This window comes from Moschus berezovskii, chromosome 3 (assembly GCF_049115385.1).
Source record: "Moschus berezovskii isolate FMDL1 chromosome 3, NW_MosBer_1.0, whole genome shotgun sequence".
Taxonomy (NCBI): Eukaryota; Metazoa; Chordata; class Mammalia; order Artiodactyla; family Moschidae; genus Moschus; species Moschus berezovskii.
In genome coordinates, this window is record NC_142462.1 from 123,575,697 (window position 1) to 123,598,691 (window position 22,995).

General features: G+C 45.0%; 1 protein-coding gene across 1 annotated transcript in view; it reads right to left on the reverse strand.

The window, feature by feature from the left end:
- Window positions 1-120: 120 nt before the first annotated feature.
- Window positions 121-22,995, reverse strand: part of RHEB (Ras homolog, mTORC1 binding) — a 53,027-nt gene continuing 30,152 nt past the window's right edge. The window contains exons 2-8 of the mRNA XM_055421586.2: window positions 19,734-19,805; window positions 13,209-13,276; window positions 7,608-7,690; window positions 6,916-6,972; window positions 6,762-6,809; window positions 6,025-6,106; window positions 121-633 (exon numbers count right to left, since the gene is read on the reverse strand). Of these exons, the coding sequence (XP_055277561.1) occupies window positions 541-633; window positions 6,025-6,106; window positions 6,762-6,809; window positions 6,916-6,972; window positions 7,608-7,690; window positions 13,209-13,276; window positions 19,734-19,805 (503 nt within the window). The 3' untranslated portion in view covers window positions 121-540. The remainder of the gene's footprint in view (window positions 634-6,024; window positions 6,107-6,761; window positions 6,810-6,915; window positions 6,973-7,607; window positions 7,691-13,208; window positions 13,277-19,733; window positions 19,806-22,995) is intronic.

The following is a 22,995-nucleotide window of genomic DNA, read 5'->3' on the forward strand; positions in this document are numbered from 1 at the left end:
TGTGGCCACAGCCCCCAGCGGGTTCCTTGCAATCCAACCCAGAGACTCCCAGGAGGCTGGGAGAGGTGCCCTCAGGAGGACAGCTTTCTTCTTTACAAGCCACACTGAGGAGCACAAAGATTAAGGTTTGCAGCTATTTTATTTACAAGTATACATTTAACACAATGAAATAAACACTGATATATCGAAGCCTAGTTAATAGTAGTGTAACAATATGTATCATTTGGATGATTACATTATTTTAAACAACAAACTACACTGAAAAATTAATGCGATAAAATTCTTGGTCATAATATTATTAAGAAATACAATATATAAATTGAAAATATGATTGCTCAAAATTTGAAAATGGAAGTGAACTCATTTGGACAGAGTCAGAGTTGAACATAATCTGAAAGGAGGGGTGGGGGAGAACCTCTGACCCAAACGAACCCTTTCAGGTGAACAGGCGAGAAACGAAGCGCTTCATCGTAAAGGACGACGGGCAGGTGGCTTCCGCAGGGGGGACTGGGCCCCAGTGTCCCCAGTTCTGCAGGAGAATCACATCACTGAGCAGGAAGACTTTCCTTGTGAAGCGGCCCCATCGATTTTTTCTGCCTCCAAAATTATCCTTCTAAAAACATCAACAGCAGTCTGAAAACACAGAGAAAACCAACTGGCGTTAGTTTTAAAGTGGAGCCGTGACCAACATGGGGTTGCAAAGAGTCAGACAGGACTCAGTGACTGAAACACACCACAATGAATGTGGTTTCTGCTGGCTGGACAGGAGGGGGCCCACTGCCCAGTCCTGCACTTGGAGGTCAGGGGTGGAGGCTACCGGCTGGAGGTGCCCCAGAGCTGCAGGAACCAGGGCTTCCACGTCCCCCAGAGACCCGGTTTTCATCCGTCACCACAGGAAGCCAGAGGAGCCGTCATCCCCGGGCTCCGGCCCGCTCCCCTCTGACCTTAGGGCCCAGTCTCCGCCCCCTCTCATCCAGGGGTCTGGACTGGAGCAGGGCAGGGGCTCCTCCTGCCTCACACCACACCCTGCCCTTCACACCCTTTCCCCTCCCACCTCCTTAAACCCCTCAGCTCTGACTCTGAGGCTGTCCCCTCCCCGAGCCTGCTGCCTCCAGGCCCCCCATCTCTCCTGACGGTGACTCCAGGGCCCGGCCCTTCACAAGGAGGAGCCCCTGTCCCTCAGGGCAGCCGTCAGTCCCTGTCCTTTCGGGGCAGTGACTGTGATAATCCCAAAACGCCCATTTTCAAAAGCTTTGGGGGGCAGCATCTACATCCTGCCATCACCAGGCACCAGCCCCCATCGTGCTTTTCAGCTCCGCTCAGCGTCCTCTGCCAGCACCCCTCAGCCTCCTTCCTTGAGCCAGCCACACTGCCCTGCCCTCTCTCCTGGGCCAGCACAGGCCCAGGCAGCCTCCGCCCTTCTGCTCCCCGCCCTGCCATCCGTCTGCCTGCACCCACACAGCGGACGCAGCTGGGGGACACTCCCCCAGGGCCCCGAGTCCCAGCGCCCACTCACACTTCCCTGGTCCAGTCACTCCGCGGGAGGAAGGGGTCACGCCTCCTCCTTCCACTGGGGTCTCTGAACCTCTGCCCTATTGTCACCCTCGGCTGACGACTGCGTTCTACACAGAAGCAGCACCCATAAGTGAACTCTGCATACTTTGTCCACCAGTGACCATGCCCTTGAGTCTGAGTTCATCCACTCTGGCTCGTGCTTTCCTAGGATGGAACGATGGAGGCAGCCCGAGGCGAGCCCCAGACAGCCCCCGGCCCAACGCTCTTGTCTAACCGAGGCCACTGGCTTCAGCAAGTACTCCTCTTTCCGCATTATCCATTCCCCTCCTTTGCCATGACTAAGCAGGCACGTTGGTATTTATTTCACCCTGAGTTTGAGTGAACTCCGGGAGTTGGTGACGGACAGGAAGGCCTGGCATGCTGTGATTCATGGGGTCGCGGAGAGTCGGACACGACTGAGTGACTGAACTGAAGAAAAATGCACAGAAAAATGTGTGGAAAGATGCATGCCAAACTCTTACAAAGAGTGTGCCTGGAATCTGGCTTTCTAGATAAATCTTAGCACTCTCTTGATTACCTGTGTGGTCTGACTCTGCCAAAGTGCATTCTCTTTCATCAGACTGCTGGAATACAGTGTGTGAAGGCCTCCACAGAAAATAAGCCAAAACTGCAAACACATCTCATACTTCAGTAATAGTCAAAGTGCAGTATTCGCACTGACTTGAAAACTTTTTTTGAAACCACTGTGCATTTTGTTATCAACAAATCTGACTCGATTCTACTGAGGACAGTTTATTTTAAAATACTGGATTTTTGGTTAGTACCACGCTATACTTGAACATTTATCAATAAAATATTCGAGCAGTTTACACAGCCTGGTCTCTAATTGTGTGACTACTGATGAGGTGTCTCTATGACTAGAGTCTCTCTTCCTACACACAGACCAAGAGTAGTAAGCATCCCAGTACGGAGCACCCGTGTGGGCCAGAATCACCTACACCTCTCATGCACGCAGGTCAGAGGGACTTGGTTACTCCTACCTGGTGGGGCACAGATGCGACAACAAGCTGAGACAAGGTCCCAGGAGCCGTGACCGAGGGCTGAGAAGGGTCCACACAAGTGTGTGGACTGCGGCTTCCCAAGGACACACACAGCATCACTGTATGTGCCAAACTGCAGAGTGAGGATCCTTCTGCCTTAATGGAGTATTTCACGTCTGATAAGGCGTTTGTTGGTCTGATGAAGATGCTCAAGCAACCAAGGGAACGGTGAGCTGGGTCATCTGACCCTCGAGCTTGTCTGGGATGTTTGAGGCCACCATACTGCACCTTTATCTTCTCTGAGAGTTTTGGCTGATACCACATACATTTGCTAAATGTATCAAAACTTTTAAAGAATCACAGCAGTTGGAATTTTTTCATATTAACTTTAAGCCCTGAGCACAATTCCAGCTTTCCTCCGGATACTGAAAAAGCAGTCTACTGTCTTCTAAATGAAACTGAAAGGTCAAAGAGTAAATCTATCCAGAATTGTATTAAGAATCTTAAGCTATACTAAAGTATAACATAAACTAGATAGGAGAGGCCTGCATCCTCAGACCGAAACGTAGTTCAGCAACAAACCCTAAGCCAACCAGGCCACTCTCAGTGACCACAACCCCAGGTCACTCTCAGAAGATAAATTAGCGTGAGGTTTACTAGGCAATTCCTCTTGATTACATGGAGGCAGGGTCCATGAAGTGCCTACACCTTCGAGGCTGCTGGAAAGAGTAATAAAGGAACCGCCAGACACGTCCAGAGCAGTAACACACAAACATACACACAGCACAGGGGCTACAGAAACCCGCAGGAAGAGTGGAACAGCTGCTGACGCCCGTGCAATTGTCAAGTCAAAAAGAGTAACTGCTCCTGGATCCTCAGATTTTCACCAAAGAGAAGCAAAACAGAGGGAAGTCAGTAAACAGACCAAATAAAGCGCAGGGCCAATTCAACTGTACTCCTCACCCCAAAACCTGTTTAAATTGAGATACAGCTGTCACAAAATAAATATTCCAGGTGTACAACATCATGACTAGATGTAAGCACATACTGTGAAAGGATCACTGCACTAAATCTGGTTCAGTCACAATTTGTTTATTCTTGTGGTGAGAACTTTTAGGATCCACTCTTTTCTTAGCAGTTTTCAAATATACTGCATAGTCACCATGCTATATATATATCACATCCCCAAGATTTATTTTATAACCTGTAGTTTATACCTTCTGACCACCTTCAAATCTATACTGTAAATTTTCAGGCACAAAGAAACATGGGGTCACCTGTGTAGCAGCCACGGGGCCCCGCTCCTGAGCTCAGCAAGCGTTAACATCCTCGCTGCGTTCGCTTGCTCTCCCTCGATCCATCCACCCGTCGATTCCATCTGAACCCAAGTTGCAGGCGTTATGGAACTTGGCCCCCAAACACTCTGGTTTGCCTTTTCTGAGAATAAGGATGTAGTTTCTTCCTAATCCCAACACCACCACCACACCTAAGACAGTCATTTCCAAAACATACCCAAATCTCTCCAACTGACTGGAAATGTCTTTCACACTAGCCACTGTAGACCATTTTAGAACAGGCTCACAGAGACGTTTACACACAGAACGGTCTCCATCTCTCCCTCAAGAACACTATCGCCTGCTACACTGTGGGTCAGGCGCAGGCCCCCTCTTCTCATCTATCAGAAAGCACGGTAGAGAGGACTAGATTTGGGTTAGGTTTAAAATTCAGTCCAAGTTTCTACACCATCTGAAGTACAGATTCAGATTAAAAGGTTATTCATCTCCTGGATCTTAAATGCCTCACTTCTAAAATGAGACAGATCAACTAGATGATCTGAAGGGTCCATAAAACACCCAATGGCTGGTTTAATTCAATTAGAGACAACATAGGTATCTCTCAGCTCTTATTATCTGAATTCTCACTGTCTGTATGTGTGTGTGTTAGTTGCTCAGTCGTGTCCGACTCTGCAGACTGTAGTCCGCCAGGCTCCTCTGTCCATCGAATTCTCTAGGCAAGAATACTGGAGTAGGTTGCCATTCCCTTCTTCAGGGGATTTTTCTAACCCAGGGATTGACCCTGGGTCTCCTGGATTGCAGGCAGATTCTCCAGCCACCAGGGTCTGCACTCAGAAACTAAATGACTGCAGATAAATGTCTTGCTATCTACAACCCAGGAGGCAACCACATAGATTTAAGTTCCCTCACCTGGTGACACAGGGACAAACATATCTGCCTGTCAGGGGATCCCTGGGTTGACCAGGCACCCACTAGAAACAAAACCACTGCATGTACAAAACCACTGGCTGGACACTGGAGAACACCGAAGCTCAGTGATACTGTCCTTGAATCTAGGCATGAAACAAAGGGGCCAAGAGAGGAGAAACTAATTGTGGCTGGAGGAGGCCTGAGGGCCAAGGAGGTGGGATTTGAGTAGCATCTCCAAGGGCAGGGTTCTGGTTGGGGAGAGGGGGCGGAGCTGGGGAAGGACAGCCCACTGTCCTCGACCACAAGCCCCTCCCCCGACCCCGGAACAGGCAAAAATGCAAGCCAATTCATTTTACCTGAGGATCAGACAAGAAAACGTGTTGAAAAGACTTTAAGTATGCAGCTAATTACATTAGAGAAACATGAGCGCACAGGGGAGGCATCTGCAAGCGCCATGGTGTTGAGGGGAGTGGGAGGGGCTTGGTGGGCCTGCCGAGCACAGGATGTGGTGGAAGAAGAAACTGCAGAAGTGTGATTCACACCCTGCACTCAACACCATGCTGAGCGCTTTGGGGCTTGTTCGACAGACGACGGGCAACCCACAGACAGTGAGTGACATCATCTGATCTGCAGCGAACAGAAACACTGGTGAGAATGTGGAGGCGGGAGGCAAGCTGGGCCGCTCTGGGTCTAAAGGAAGGAAGAGGAAAAAGGGGACACGGGAAGCCTGCTGACAGAGAACTTACATCCCTTCTCACACAGGCCTGGAAAGGAGCATCTACCTGCTGGGCTGATACTGGTGAAACATGCTTGTGGAGTGGTTCTTACTGGTTTCTATGTTTTAAAAAAACACATACATCTCAGTTTTACCCAACATAAAAAGAGGGGAGGTACAAGAACAAAATGATTGCCAAAGTGATTTCAAATCGTTCTTGTTTCTCTTCTACGCCTGGACTTACTTCTGTACCAGCCTTCAGCATGGAACAAAAATAAGACTATGTGTTCGCAAAGGAAGTACTGCCTTTACATTAATTAATTTCTATTTATCATACAATTATTCTAGGTCCCATCATACTTAGAACACTGACTGAATTAAAGTATCAACAGCCTTTTATCTTCCTAAAGCAACCCAGAGCTGGGTACTCGAGATGGTAGGAGAAGGAAGACTGAACAGGAGTGATGATGGCGGGGAGACGCTGACTCAGCAACACACAGGCCCACGACTGAGGGGATTCAGGGCAAGGTGAGTTTTAAAAACCACGTACCTGATTTTCTTTAGCAGACGATTCCAAAAACGCTGCGTTCCAAGACTCTGCTAACGCTTTCCCTTCTTCATAACTGATCACCCTAACAGAAACAGAAAATTCTGACTGAAGTACTTTGCTCTTTACCACGTAAGGCATGTGTAACTGACTCACGAGGCAGTCAGCTCAGTCTCATCCAGCGTGCACGCAGTCTCTCGGCCACCCTGAGCCGGGGCAGAGCAGACACTGCCTGATGGGGCCGCCCAGCTCCTGCAAATCCCCTATGGTTCGGAGAACAGGACTCCAGGATGCCCGCCTCTGCAACAATCAACTCCGAAGCCCTGAGAGACGGGCAATTCTGAAAGGGCCCACAGTGCCCTCCTGATGCCCACGGGCTGGGTCTTCCCATCTAGGTCTTTCTCTAGACGCTGAGCTCCCCAGGAACAGGGTCCTCAGTCCGGTGCTCAGCAAACTGTGTTGACTAAACCAGCACTACCACTGTCTTTTTAGTCTGCTTTGTGCAAAATGGCAAAAGCATCTGAAGATAATTTTCTACAGTGTGTGCCCTCTTTTGAAAAGGAAACATTTCCCACGATGGGTGAGATTTTTTACTGCAGTTTTGTTTCTGTTATGCAGTCATCACCACACTTCTGAAAACAGAAATGCTCCAGCTAAAAATATTCTGGCTTTAAGAACAATTAAAAACAGAACCTCAGTGACTACATCACTTTATATAGCAGTATTTAGAAGCTACATACCTTTCCATATGTAGGTCTTTCTTATTCCCAACCAACATAATAGGTATTCTGTTAACACAAGGGAAAAAAAAGCCAAAGTACACTAGTCAGTGCCTGATTTGATGGTTCAGATGATACTAGTGTATCTAAAAAGAGATAAACTATTGCTACTTACTGTACTTTTCCCACCATATCCAACAATTTGCCATGGATAACTTTGATCACTTCAAAACTATAAAACAGAAAGCATGAAATCAGACACCCATTTTAGTGGTGACATTCTAAAATGGTTGTTATTGATATTTACATTGGTAACAATAGAAAATGTCACAGACTCACCATTTTAATATAAAGTAAACTGAACACAAGGAATTCCTTTATTTTTTCCTAGCCCTCTTTTTCACACGTGTATGTATTCAACACTCAGTAGCCCTTACTGAGAATATTCAAGGTGGAATAGGCGAGATACTTAAATTGGAACGTTTACAACTGGGCTGATTTAATCTCTGAATAAAACATTTGTAGAACGTTCCTTAGCAATCAGCCCATGCTCCACACTAATAAGGTAAAAACACAGAAAAATAAATCAATTACGTATTTCCCATTTTAATTAGCAGGAAAGCTCAGATCATGTTCATTCACTATTCTGGGCAGTCTGAGGTAAGACATAGTTTTTTATTCCACTGGTGCAAGAGAATATCTAATGGGATAATTTTTTCCCTTAACAACTTGTTTGCTCCCCCAGACAACCACTAAAAGCCATTAAAGTCTGACTGTTACTACTGCCAGTTCCAGCGTAACCCCTCAGAAGGATTAATGTCACTGAAGCATGGCAAATAAACTGCAGCAAGAAGCAGCAGGCCTTACCTTTTGATTGATGTAACAGAGTACACAAGAATATAACCGTTAATATCTATGGAGTATGTCTGAGGAAAGATGGAATATTCATCCTGTGGAAGAAAAAATAATTACATTTGAAAAAAGTCTTCACATGGGACTTCTCTGGTGGCTCAGTGGTAAAGAATCTGCCTGCAATGCAGGAGACCTGGGTTTGATTCCTGGGTTGAGAAGATCCCCTGGAGGAAGAAATGGCTACTCACTTCAGTATTCTTGCCTGGGAAATCCCATGGACAGAGGAGCCTAACGGGCTACTGTCCATGGAATCTTACAAGAGAGTCTGACACGACTAAGCAACTAAAGAACAACAAAGTCTTTATATAGGGTAACAAGCAATCTGAACTATCACATGGTCAAAGAAATCAAAGCAAACAGAAAGTAGATTATTATTTTAGAGACATAACTTTTTATACACCCAAGATTTAAGGCTGGTTTGGGGACAATAATATGCTTTAAGCCAATACTGACAAATGGCTCAGGCTAGTCTAAGACTTTCCAGGGACAGCTAATGTCTTGCAGTTTGTGAGAGAGACAGAAGGAATGAAAAGACTGGTTCCATGATCCTGTGTCAAGGAAAAGCACCACCACATTTCTTACGGACATAAAGCCCAGAGTCCCTTAGGCCTCGCAGAAAATTCACGAGTGCTCTAGTTTATCCTGTAAATGTGTATTTTCACCTATTTCCCTCACGTGAGTCACAGTGGCCTGGGCCCAGTCCCTGGGTCATTAGTGGGCTGCTACCAGCACTTGAAAAAAAGAGGATGACTGAAGAAACAAAACACCAGACTCAAGTCAGCACACTCAGACCTGTTAGGCTCGAATGAGCTATTTCCTGAGCAACTTTAGGAATTAAAGGCAAGCCTTATGCCACTGCCTCTTAGGACCAGTTTTATAAAGCTTTACGACAAACCCTGGTGCTTTGCGTACAGAATTATTTAAAGCACACAAAAGTGTCTAACATCAATGCAGGATTCAAGAGTGCCACTGTCTGGTACAAACATTTACTGCTTCAGCTGAAATACAGCTGCTACTATACTATCCCATCCCAAGCTCTACTATAGGAAAATCACACCAAGCCATCCTCACATCAAGTAACTGTCTCTGGTAACTGTGCAATTCCAGTGTGATTATGACAATGACCCTGAATCATTGCCCCATGCTAATGTGTCTCAAAAAAAAAGAGAACTATCAATGCTCTGATATTAATCAGAAAATAGCATTTCAACATCACAGAGCTTACCACACATGCAAAGTAAAACCATTAATTATTAGTACAATTATGATTAAATTTAATTCACTCTTTAGTGTTGATGTTGAAAATCAAATTATTAATGGAATGACAGATCTTTCTACTCAGATTAAAACAAAATTTCAAATGCTTTTAGTCGAGAGTTCAGCAACAGTAGACTCAAAGTTAAAAATTATCTTTTCCCTGAAGCAAAGATGAGGGAAAAAAGAAAATAATCATCATATTCCAGAGGCACAGTGTGAAAAAACTAGTAAGAAAAGTAAAAGGGAGGAAAAAGACCCTCAGCTTTAATGGTGATCAAAGAAGACAAAATTCCTAGGAATAAAACCTAAGAAAATAGAAGTGTAATATGTAGTCCAGCTGAAGAAAATCTTAAAATAGTCCTAAAAGATAAAAAGGCTTAATCAGCCAAAGAGTGTGCCACAGACTTCAGCAAGAATATGCAGACTCCTAAGGATATCTATTAATTAATCCTAAATTATGCACGAATGTAACATACTCCTGATGAAAAGTGTACTTCCTGAGAAAGAACAGCAACTGCACAGCAGGTGGGTAGAAACCATAAAGCTAGAGATTAAAACAGAGCAGGACTACCTCACGAATGCAGCAGACTGGGAAGGCTGCAAAGACCCAGATCCAGGAAGCAGGCATATAACACTGGCATTTCAAATCAGTATGGATGAAAGGTAACCCACAGCTAAATGTACAGCAAACAAACGCAGAGCCACCTGGGGGTAAACGACTAAGTTGGATCTCTAACTCACACCTTAGCAAAAATGTATTCCAGAGGAATTAAAGATCTGAAGATGAAAACTGACACTGTGTACACAGTGGATGGGAGAATAAAAAAAAAAACTAACAACAGTCTTGGTTAAAAAGGGATTAATTAACTCTATGAAAATGAAGAAGTTCTTCATGGCTAAAAGTCTTTCAAGCAAAAGGAAGACTGAAAACAAAACCTTGACGCTCAGCTCATATACTAAATCCTAATTTTCTTCACATATTAAGGGATCTTTAAGATCAGCAAGCAAAGATCACCCCCCAAAAGACAAGGGTGAGGTATGTGAATAGGATAATTCACAGAACGGCAATAAAAATGTCCTCAAACACAGGAAAATAAGATCAAATTCCTTAATAAGAAAGATGACTAAAATGACACTGGGATACTCTTTTTCATCCAGCAGACTGGCAAATAAAGTTGGCCACACATCGCGTTGGTGAGGCTACAGGGAAATAGGCAGTCCTATTGACTGCTGCCAGGCAGGTGACCCTATGGGTCGAGTAGGCCCCCCACCCAGGAAATCTTCTTATATATGTGCCAGATATAACCATCTTTCTAAAGCAACACAACATGTTGACTGCAGCACTGCTGCTGGTGGCCTGACCGGAAACAACCTAATTGGTGATCAATAGTTAAATCATGATGTATCCTGGGCTTCTGTGGCAGCTCAGTGGTAAAAAACCTGCCTGCCAATGCAGGAGATGTGGATTCAGTCCCTGGGTAAGGAAGATCCCCTGGAGAAGGAAATGACAACCCACTCCAGTATTCTTTGCCTGGGAAATCCCTCGGACAGAGGAGCTTGGCGGGCTACACTCCATGGAGTCGCAGAGAGTCAAACACGACTTACTGACTAAACAACAAATGATATATCCAAACAATGGGCTATTACGCAGTCCTGGTGGAGCCGGCCAGGGCAGGCCGTCTGTACTTATAAAAAACAATCTCCAAGATGGAGATACAGAAACACATTCCTTTTTGTGTAGAAAATAAAATAAAAAAACTTAAAATGAAATATATTTGCATGTTCATGTATAAAAGAGCCTGGAAGCATTTCCTAAAAACTTACAATGGGTTACTGTTGGCAGAGGGAAGCTAAGACAGCTACTGTAGAATGATTTGAGTTTGACTATTTATCTTTTTGCGTTGTTTTATTTCTATTGACATGCACATGTATTATTATTTTTAGATGACCCTAAAAGACAACAAAAAGGGGAGGGGTGGGAATTTGACATTAAAATTGACTCTGACTCACTTGTCATGAGTTTACTTAAATTAGACCAAAACAAAATATTTCATGCAAACTAAAAATAACCAACTTGTATTTACTATGCTCATCGCCATCCCTAGCTGGGCAATTAAATCAGCTGCATAAAATAAATACTAAATAAACAGTACTTGTTATCAAATATTGCTATACAGTAATTGATTACATGTAATTTTACTCCTCAGATGCATGAGTGAACAAATTTATTACAGACTGCTTCTAAGGATAGTGCCCTTTAATCATTCTTCCTTGCTACAACGGTCTTAAACACAGACCTAGCCCATAGGAATCCAATTTAAAAACAGCTCTTGGAGCAGTAAATGTAAGTGCCACGTCATCCAGTTTCTACAGAACGAGGGTGGGACTACGGTACAAGAAATACTGCCCCGGCTGTACCATCCTGAATGGTATATAAACACAACACAGCCTTTAATGGTCTCCCAAGTGTGAATACAGCCTTTAGGAACTATTAGCTGCAACGAGAACAAATTATTCAAAGCACCTAATCTGGGTATATTCTGGGCAGAAATTTTCAAAATATTCTGAGCCCGTGGTAACAAAACCCAAAGGAGCGAGACAGCAGGGCTCAGGACGTAGCCCACGCTCCTATCACACTCATACCAGACACATTCCCTGAGAGCTCTGGTCCTTTTGGGGACATTCTTTGTATCACTCCATCATTAAAACAGTTAATGGCAAAGTGTACGTTTATGCTTTAGAGCAAAACAAAACCTCACAGAACACATTCAGAATAAGGTCCTACCCCAGGGGCTCTTCTACACTGGTTTTTAGGCCATGTGATCACTCATCTGTGAGGTCAGTCATCTATGGATCAGTTAGTTGTTTATGAGGTTGGTCACTGGTGAAGATTTCATTGTTTCTATTGTTCCAGTCGGCTCCCACTCTGCAATGCACAGGGACCCCACTGACTGAAAGCCTAGAATGGCTCTGCTCTAAGAAAACCCCATGAGGTCTGAAGACGGAAGCCCAGCAAATCCACACGGACGCTGAATGAACGAGCTAGGTGTTACAGCTCTGGGACACACACATTTGCTGTATCTGAAGCTTCCAGAAAGAAAACTCCAGGATTCCCTGCATTGCCCAAATGACTCAATACAGCTATTGTCTTGCTTCACTGTGGGGGTGGGGGTGGAGTGGGGCACGGTTTACACTTTCCTTCTTTGTTCACTTCAAAATATAAAGCAGAGGGAATTCACACCAAACCTAGAAGGCAGACTACATCCTTCTAAGTCTATCCGTCTTCCCAGGTCCAGAAATAAAGCCTCCGTCTAACATGGCAGACCAGTCCTACTTGACTCTCACCTGCCTGCTAGTCTGATCCTCTGTTGACTCTAAGACACAAGGTGGCATCCCAGCGTCTTTACAGGTCCCAGCCTTCAGTCAACAGTCATAAATTCAGCTGAAGAAAGCGGCTTTTAATCAATCAAAGTGGGACTGGCTGACGTGTAATGGGGAAGATGAACCATCAAAGGGCTCCCTCTGCTCCTCTGGAGCTCCCCTCATCTCGTTTATCCTCTGTGTGCACACTACGTCACTTCAGTTATGCCCAACTCGTGGTGACCCCGTGGACTGTAGCCAGAACCCTCTGCCCATGGGATTCTCCAGGCAAGAATACTGGAGTGGGCTGCCATACTCTCCTCCAGGGCATCTTCCTGACCCAGGGATCCAACTCCCATCTCCTATGTCTCCTGCACTGGCAGGTGGATTCTTTACCACTGGTGCCAGCGACCCACTCGCCACCTTCACTGTCACATTCTATCTTTTGTGGGGAGGGGTTACTTACCTTTGGCAATTACTGTCTAGCAAATAAAACTGACACTCTTTAATCTTGTAATCATATAATAAATCCATGCAACCAGCTCATTTTTGCCCTATAGCTATCCTATGCCTTTTCCCCTGGAAAAGATCTACTTTTGTCCTTAATGTAGAAGGAAATGTATTTCAAAGGGACGAAGAGGAAAAGCACTGATGTGATTCTCTGATACGGAATCAATGTTTAGAAAATAGAAAACTAACCTGTAATAAATATAAACCTTTACAATGTCATCATGAATATATTTAAAACAAATTCTAAAGTAGAAAAACAAGCGAATTATTTGAAAAAACTTCCATACGTCTCTTTGAAAAGACAAAGCAGTCGCCTACCGATGTCCAAACACACAAAATCACAGGGGCTCTCTTGGCATCGTCCTTGTGCATGAATCAGTAGCAGGGCCAGGATGTCGGACATGCTGTATGGGATTCTGACAGACTTACCTGCCCAGCTGTGTCTACAAGTTGAAGATGATACTCCTGTCCATTTACTGTGATCAATTTTGTGAAAGCTACAGTGAAAAAGGAATTAAAATATTTGTTAGCTAGAAAAAAAAGGACTTTTGATCACTGAAAGCTTGAACAATGACAACCAATTAAGCAGAGTCCTTAATAATCTCATAAAATGATCCCAGAAAACAAAAAAGAATGTCTGAGTTAATAGACTCTTCCCTTCTTCCATTATTTAACTAAGCAGTGACGACTGACTAAAACCAATGTCAGGGAAACCTTGAACTATTTTCAGAGAAACTGAAAGCAGATAACACTTCGTATCTTATAAAAAGCAGTATGAGTGCTCTGTGGACAGTCCTCTTGTGAAAAAGCGCAACATATAAAGCCTGAGGTCTAGAATGAACCCAAAGCACACAACTTTTCATTAATTTATAGCAAGTCTGGTGTCAGAACACAAAGAGCTAATATTAACTGAAGTGCTAAGAACTTCCAGTGCTAAAAAATTAACAATTTTATCAAGAAATAGAACGGCACAGAATAGATGTTCTTTGTGAAGTCACCACTCCGACTTGGCTTAAGGCTGGAAGCAGTTAGTCACAACTGCTTTTCCCTATTAGGGGGTGGGTGGGAATCACACTCAAGTCACTTAGGGAAAGTTCATAATTCTAAGGAGAAAGACAGCAAACAGAGATGAAAGAGGAAAGAACTATTAATAGTAACAGGATATGAACCCCTGGTAAATAACCATCCGAACCCCTGGTAAATAAATGGGACAGATTTCCTCTGCACACCCCAGGCCCAGCATCTTGACTCAGCCTGAGTCTTCAATCTCCTAGCTGGCCCCCCACCTGACTGGAGCCGGCCAACAGAATAGACCCCTTGCACCACTGAGAGGGGACCCACTTCTGCCACTCTGTTCCACAGATGAAAGAGAAAGCAAAAAGTGACTGATGAAAATCCTGAGAGAAAGCCGTGATGAGGAGGAGAGATCTCTCAATGATGAATTCACCCGGGAGAGAAAGGCTGGCCCCCAAGAGAAGTCATAATCGAAGAGACTCATCCTGGCACCAAGTTCTTCCGATGCGACCAGGGCGGGGCTAGAATCAGGGAAGCGAGGATCGCAGAGCAGACCACTCAAGCCGAATGCCACACTTCATCATTCCGGTGCTCTTTCTGCAAACCATCACTTCAGTGAAATCGTCACACCAGATAAAAACTCCATCAGAACATATCAAGATAGGGAGCACCCAAGATAAACTGCTTTCATAACTTCCAAGAAAAAAACGCTACTGTACTCTTCCCCCACACTGGAAGCTTAAATGTGGGGTGCACAGCAGACCGACTGTGCTTCTGATGCCTGTCAGCCAGGGGCAGTCATGGTGTGCCTGTGTGAAGACCTGCGCCCTCCCCATCACACTCAGTCAGGTGAGACCAGAAGCGCATCCGAGACTTGATGGAAGCTCTGTCGGGGACGCTGGTGAGCAAGAAACCTGGAAAAGATCACCGAGACAGAACATTCATTGTTCAGGAACTCTTTCCTGGGGACTGGTGATCACTGCCAGCACTGTTCCAAGTGTTCAAGATACTGCAGTCTCTGACCTCGATGAGCTGACACCCTAGGAAAGGGAGGATAAGCAGATGGAGCGACAGACACACACAGTCGATTAGCTTCTCTATGAGAAGCATCCAGGCAGAGCTGAAACTGCAGGTGAAAAAGTAAGAAAGTCAAGGAAAAGTGAGAAAGACTAAGCCATGAGACTGCGAGAACAGTGAGGGTGGGGGGTGGGGAGAGGGCACCATAATGAACACGCTGGGACATGGTGAGGAGCCTGGCGCGGTCTGTATTGAAAAAAAGCTCACTCTGGCTATGCCACGAGTAACAAGACGGACAGAAATGGATGAGGGACACCAAGAGACGCCATCTAGACTACCACGGTCTAAGGACAGGGGCCTGGACTGCAGGGCTGAGAAACGGTGGATCCTGGACACCATGCACAAGGAGAGCCAGAGGGTTCTCTCACGGACTGGAAGCAGCTGTGAGAGAATGCAGATCAGGACGACTCCTGAGCTCCTGAGGCCCGAGTCACCAGCCATCAGCAGAGGGCAGGCCTGGAGGAGCTGCGGCGGGGGGGCGGTGTGGCTGGCTTTAGTTATGTTCAGCGTGAAAGCCCAGGAAATATCCAAGGGGCAACGGGGGCAGCTAAAGAAAACAGCTGAGCTGAGGGGAGAGACAGGGTCACCAGAGAGCAAGGGTCTAAGCGCCGGGGGCACTGCGAGGCCAGGTCAGAAAGCCATAAGAGATTCAACCAAGGAGCAGGGGAAGTACCGGCCAGTGAGGGGAGAGACAGAAAAGAAACAAGATATTAATAAGCGTTTTAGTGTTTCATTGCCTAGGAAGGGGATGTAAACCCTCCTACACACAGCAGTGAAATCAAACTGAAGACCTTCCATATGCCGCGGGAACACTGCCTCTTCTTGTTACTACAGAAAAAAGGCAAGTGCAATGAGAGGCACGCCTGTGGGTTCCACAGCCCAGAAGGACACTCGACATGACCTCCTGGTGTAGAAGGGAAAGGCAGCCGGCTCCTGCGAGCCTGTCCTTGGGCTCTCCTCTCTCCCTCCCTTTTCCAATCACTAGAGAAACTCCTCCAATTTCCAACCTCAAACCCTGAAACTGCCGCAAGCAAGACGAACAGATGCTTATGAGCTAAAGTTAAACCTAATAAGCAAATAAGCAGCATATTAATAAAGGTTTCTAAAATGAGGTACTCACAAAGTAAGATCTGTGTTACTAATGTGTGCTGAGAACTCCTAATTCATAGTCTGTTGGACAAGTTACCCACCATGCAACGCGTGGTGATGCGGTACAACGCCTAAGGAGAATTTCCCAACTTCTGGTGAGGAGCTGTACTAATTCACCAACAGTGCTACTTCCAGATGGCAGAACTGTGAACCGCTGCCATTTTTCCGTTAAATTATAAACTACCACTGTGAGATTTCATCATATCAACTTAGTTTGAATTGAGGTGTGACAGCAGCCATGAAATAGACAGCTTATTAAAAAGCAGAGACATTACTTTGCCGATAAAGGTCTGTCTAGTCAAAGCTATGGTTTTTCCAGTAGTCATGCATGGATGTGAGAGTTGGACTATAAAGAAAGCTCAGTGCCAAAGAATTGATGCTTTTGAACTGTGGTGTTGGAGAAGACTCTTGAGAGTCCTGTGGACTGCAAGGAGATCCAACCAGTCAATTCTAAAATAAATCAATCCTGAATATTCCCTGGAAGGACTGATGCTGAAACTCCAATACTTTGGTCACCTGATGCAAGGAACTGACTTCTTGGGAAAGACCCGGATGCTGAGAAAGATTGAAGACAGGAGAAGGCGACAACAGAGGAGGAGATGGGCGAATGGCATCACCGACTCAACGCACATGAGTGTGAGCAAACTCCAGGAGACAGTGAAAGACACAAATGTCTGGTGTGCTGTCTCTGTGTGACCCCATAGATGTGTGACCTCATAGATGGAAGCCCACCAGGCTCCCCCGTCCCTGGGATTCTCCAAGCAAGAACACTGGAGTGGGTTGCCATTTCCTTCTCCAATGTGTGAAAGTGAAAAGTGAAAGTGAAGTCGCTCAGTTGTGTCCGACCCTTAGCGACCCCATGGACTGCAGCCCACCAGGCTGCTCCATCCATGGGATTTTCTAGGCAAGAGTACTGGAGTGGCTTGCCATTGCCTTCTCCGGTGCTGCAGTCCACAGGGTCCCAAAGAGTCGGACACAGCTGAGCAACTGAACCGCCACCACAGTCACATTTATCGCATCAATTGAGTTTGAATCGAGTTGTGGGAGTAACACTACAGCATACAAGAAAGCACACTGGCAGAGCAGTGTTTGGTCTAGAAAATTTCTCAAACTAGAAACTATGACCATGGTTTTACTGATGCTATTCTCTTAAACCCCTGTTAAAAGATGACCGAGTCCCAGAATTTTTGCTTTTGCAGTGATACTTCAGAGATGTGTTACTACTGAATGTTTGCTAGCAACAACTTGGACTAGATTATAAAGTTAGGTGTAGCGGTTCCCAGATTTAGAGTACTGTTTTTAAAACCATAAAACTACAAATTCATTTATGATGCTACCAACAAGTTTATGACAACCATTTCCTTGCTTGTTTCTTGTTTTCTCTGAACAACTTTCTTCCGCTACATTGTGGGGGAAAGGGTGGAGCTGTGTTAGTTGGTCAGAAGCCTCATATACGGAACGTGATGTCTGTATATGCCTCATAAACTTAAAACATTTTTTTAATCATTTATTTTTGGCTGCCCTGGGTCTTCACTGCTGCCTGGGCTTTCTCTAGCTGTGGTGAGCAGGAGTTCCTCTCTGGTTGTGGTGCTTGGGCTTCCTTTGTTGCGGAGCGTGGGCTCTAGAGCAAGGGCTCAGCAGTCGCTCTGCAGCATGTGAAATCTTCCCGGACCAGGGATCGAACCTGTGTCCCCTGTGCTGGCAGGAGAACTCTTAACCACTGGACCACCAAGGAGGTCCCACCTCATGAACTTTAAAGGGACTCATACTCTGACAATCATTTCTGCTCTTGCCAAAAAAATTAATAAATACTGAGAACTCAATATTTATTACTGAACATTAAGTGTTAGGAAAATATTAAAAACGTGATTAAAGATGATGCTGATAGCCTTCAAGGTAGGATTATATTCTGGTTTTGAGATAGCATCAAGGTAAGAAAGTCCCACTGGCATCAGGTCCATTACTTACATACAAAGAAAATGTATTTATATACAACATGACTTTCCTTCCAACTCAATTTTAAATGGCACAAAGCTACACAATTAGAAGAACCACTTTTAGGGCATAGCTTGCCATGAAAACTGTCTTCTAGGGATAAAATTCCCAAATGAGCCTTATCTCTTTAAGGACACAAACTTCGAAATTGATACATATAGCAAATATTAAGAGAAAGGTCATGGGTTATTCCAACACTGAGGCAACCAAGCTTGCGCATGGAGCACTCAGATGAACCTGCTCATCACTACTGGCACACCAGTCAGTGCCAGCTAAGCACATCAACACAGGATGTGGTCAGGACACCTTCTTCCAGAGACTGGCAGGGGTTACCTCAAACTCGGATCTGCCCAGAGTTAGCTCAGCAACCTGCAGGCTTCCTTCCCCGCCACCAGCATGCTGGGACGCGAAGGACAGTTGAGCATTTTAAGCCAGAGGCTGGCAAACTCTGTCTGAAAGGGGCCAGACAGTAACTATTTCAGGCTCTTCAGGCCAGATGGTCTCTGAGGCAGCCACTCAACAGCTCTGCGATTGTAGAGCTAAGATGGCCAGAGACAGTGGAGCATACCATCTTGGTAGGGCCATGTTCTGATAAAACTTTATCGATCCTGAAATCTGAATTTCACGCAATACTCACATGTCACTGTCATTATTCTTTTACCGTCATTATTCTTCTTTTGACTTTTTCAAATATTAAAAAATGTAAAAATCATTCTTTGCTCATGAGTCATACAAAAAGGCAGTGAGGCCTTTGTGACATGCAGGCCATCGTCTGTCAAACCCGTCATAAGCCTCTTTTTTGGGAGAAGTCTTCAAATCCAGCTGTTAAAAGTCATGAACTTGGCTGTTAAGTCAGCTTCAGTCTAACATGCCAATCAGACTTTGACAATCTCAGCTTTAAATCTGTAAGCTCCTGGGGAGATTCTAGGTAAGTCCTGGTGTCAAGAACCTTAAGACTTGGTTCTAGTGTCTACATAGGGTTCTAAGACAGCCTGAAATAAGACCAGCGTTCAAAACACCAGCTTCCCAGGATGGAAGTGTTCCAGGTTCTCTTCCCTGTTTCCTGCAATCTAGGCTTGTGTCATGGGCCTAGACTCCCTTAGAAAGATTCTGAAACCATAGACTGATACTGGACAAAGTAAAGGCTGAGGCTGGTTCTGGTCTTGGGGGCTTTTTTCTGCACATGGCCTGAAATGCCAATGAGCACTGGATGCAACTTTTCAGAAAACGCTGCAATGGCTCGCTCCAATCCTGAAACAGGTCACTCTCTACAGACTCCACTCAAGTCTTCAGATCTGGAAGGGGCTGTGGGGACTAGCACGTCTATAAGAGTAAGGTACAAAGGATCTGGAGTGTTTTCATCCTTTCAAGCTTGGAATCGCTACAAAGGGCTACCATTGAGAAGAGGAAAGAAAAGATTGGATACTCTCTTTTCTTACAGCAGCATCTCTAATAGGAGGTTCCAATGTGCACCTGGATCCTATGGAAATGAGTAACAACTTAGAGATAATGGGATCTGGACATCATTCATTCAGTGTGAAGTAAAATTCATTCCGTGTGAAATGGGTAAAGCTGTGGAAATTTTTCTGGGCCGCGGGTTAGAGATCTACAGGTTTAACTGAATACCCTTAGCAATCAAAGCCTCCAGGAATACACAGTGGCTGCTGATAAGCAAAAAGCAGGCTTCTCAGCTTATAAATCCCTGAAAACAATACTTACTATTTTCTATGGTTGGATCGTAGGAATCAACAAATTGGCCTTCAACAAACTGAATCGTCAACGAAGATTTCCCTATAAAAGAGAGCAACAGCTCAGTATGTATTGGCATATTAAGGTAAAAAAAAAACAACTTTAATTTTACTATTTTACCAAAAATAGTCTAAAAGGAAATATATTCCATATATACAATAGGAATTTAAGCAATGAAGCTAATATGAATTAAACATGTCTGTGATATTAACAAACTACTAACCAATAAGCATATCACACAGTTTGTTAAAAGTAAACAAACCTTTAAATAGGGTCTAAGCTAATTTCCTCTGGTGTCCCTGAAATCTGGTTATTAATTTTGAACATAAAATTAATACAGCACAATTAGTTTCTTTGAGCTCTTTAATTTATGGATGTTTTAAGTGTTTGCAAGTATAGTTTTTAAAGAGGATAATCTGAAAATGGGCTTCCCTGGTAAACAATCTGCCTGCAATGCAGGAGACCCGCGTTCGATCCCTAGGTTGGGAAGATCTCCTGGAGAAGGGAATGGCAACGCGCTCCAGTCTTCTTGCCTGGAGAATCCCATGGACAGAGTAGCCTGGTGGGTTACAGTCCATGGGATCACACAGAATTGGACATGACTGAGTGACTAATACACACACACAGTATCTGAAAATATGTGATAAAAGTCTATTTTAAAAACTTTTTGAAGGTAGAAATTCTCTCAATCATTCAACACTGAAGGCCTCGTAATGCCTGGCACACAGAGGAAAATGAAGAAACGTTCTGACTTCACAAAATCTCCAGTAATAACCGCGCCTGTATGTTAACAAGTCAAGAGCCAGCCTTGAGTTCTCTCTCCTCTGCTGTCAGTCAGCTTCTACTGGGGGTGTGAGGACAGGGACCCTGTGAAGAAAGGGGGCGAGGCCACATGACAGCCGCCCTGCTGAGTCCCAGGGGGCTGGGCCCAGGACTCCCCTCAGACACCCAAACTCAAAGATACACAAGTCCCTCAAGTAAAATGGTACAGTATCAATGAGCTAACAAAAGAGAAACAGACTCAGCGACACAGAAAACACAGAAACAGACTCAGCGACACAGAAAATAGATTTACGGTTACCAAAGGCGGAAGGCAGGGGGGGACCTATTAGGAGTTTGGGACTAGCAGATATAAACTATAAACAAGAAGGTCCCACTGTACAGCACAGGGAATTATATCCAATATCCTGTTAACAGACTATAAGGGAAAAGAATATGATAAAGTATATACGTAACTGAATCACTTTGCTGTATACCTAAAACTAACACACATCTCTAGATTACTTATAATACCCAATAATACAAATTAAATACCAAAGTAAATAGTTGTCAGTGTGTAACAAATTCAAGTTCTACTTTGTGGAACCTTCTGGAATTCGTCCCCCAACCTAATATTTTCCATCCGAGGTTGGCTGAACCCCTGGATGTGGAACCTGCGAATATGGAGGGCAGACTGATTTTACTGGCAGGAAATAGGAAGTGGTCCCTCCCTAATTTCACCCCAAATCCTTCCTTCTCTCCCATTCTTGCTGCTGCTGCTAAGTCACTTCAGTCGTGTCCGACTCTGTGTGACCCCACAGACAGGAGCCCACCAGGCTCCCCCGTCCCTGGGATTCTCCAGGCAAGAACACTGGAGTGGGTTGCCATTTCCTTCTCCTATGTGTGAAAGTGAAAAGTGAAAGTGAAGTCGCTCAGTCGTGTCCGACCCTTAGCGACCCCACGGACTGCAGCCTACCAGGCTCCTCCATCCATGGGATTTTCTAGGCAAGAGTACTGGAGTGGCTTGCCACTGCCTTCTCCCATTCTTAGAGCATTATTAAACACCCTTCTTACGGGCCTGCTGTATCTCAGGGAACCTCCACCTCAAAGGATGTGCAGGGAGGGCCAAGGAGAGAAGTTTGGTAAGACTAGTTTCACACTTCTGGGGTTTGGGTGGTGCCCATCTCCCTCCAGACTGCAGAGAGGTGTGGCTCAGACTTTTACACCAAAGGCAGTCCCCACACACTCCAACTAACAACACTTCCAGGTCAGGGCTGTGGCAGATGATGAGAAAAGCCCCAAGCTGGCAGGCCTCTCTGGACGTATGTGCAGTAAGCACAGTTCAGAGCATCTTTAGAATGGCCAAAAACTGAAATTGTTCTCTACAAAGCAGTCTACAAGAGCTTCTGAAAATTAAATGTTACTGCCCTGCTTAAAACCGTCAGTGCCATCAGAATAAGCCCCACCTCTGAACCACAGCCCGCTGCCCCAGGCTCTACCCACCAGGGACCCCTACCTCATCTGCTGTGCCCACCCCAACCCCAAGTGAGTGAAGTCGCTTAGTTGTGTCCGACTCTTTGCGATATCATGGTCTGTAGCTCACCAGGTTCCTCCGTCCACGGGATTTTCCAGGCAAGAGTCCTGGAGTGGGTTGCCATTGCCTTCTCCAGGGGATCTTCCCGACCCAGGGATGCAACCCGGGTCTCCTGAGGTTCAGACAGACGCTCTCTATCTGAGCCACCACGGAAGCTTGGTCGTATCTTTCCATCTTCATATCCACCCCCACCCCCAAGCTCCAGTCACATCCTTCCATGTTCACCGAGTTCCTGCTGCCTTCATGCCTTTGTCCCAGCCACCCCACCCCCATCTCTGAATGTACACACTTCTATTGTTATTCTGGCCTGAGTTCAAACATCCCTCTCTTAAGACCGCCCAACCGGAGGTGTACCCACTCCCTGCCAGTCACTCTCTCATAGATGTCTTGTTTTCTTTTTCGTGCTTAAAAGTTGTCTGAAAGGATCTTCTTTCACTAATCAGTCTACCAAGACAAGCACAGTGCCTGATACACTGTAAACACACATGTTCAGACCTTTGAAGGGCATGCTCACACTCAGACCACAAAAGATGTCAATTTATATACATGACTAGGAAATAGGTCAACAGAAATTATCGGGTTGGTCCAAAAGTAATTGCGGTTTTGCACTGCAGGAATTTGCCATTTGATATTGTAATAAATAAATATGGTTATGTTATACATCATTTTAATGTGCGTTTCTTGCTTTATGCTTTTTTACTAATGACTATTATGTGCTGTTTATTTCATATTTATTTTAGACTAGGGAAATGATGTTAGACAAAACGTAAATTCAAGCAGTTTCTTATTCTAGTTCAAAATGGGTCATAAAGCAATGACGACAACTTGCACTATCAACAGTGCATCTGGCCTAGGAACTGCTAACAAACGTACAGTGCA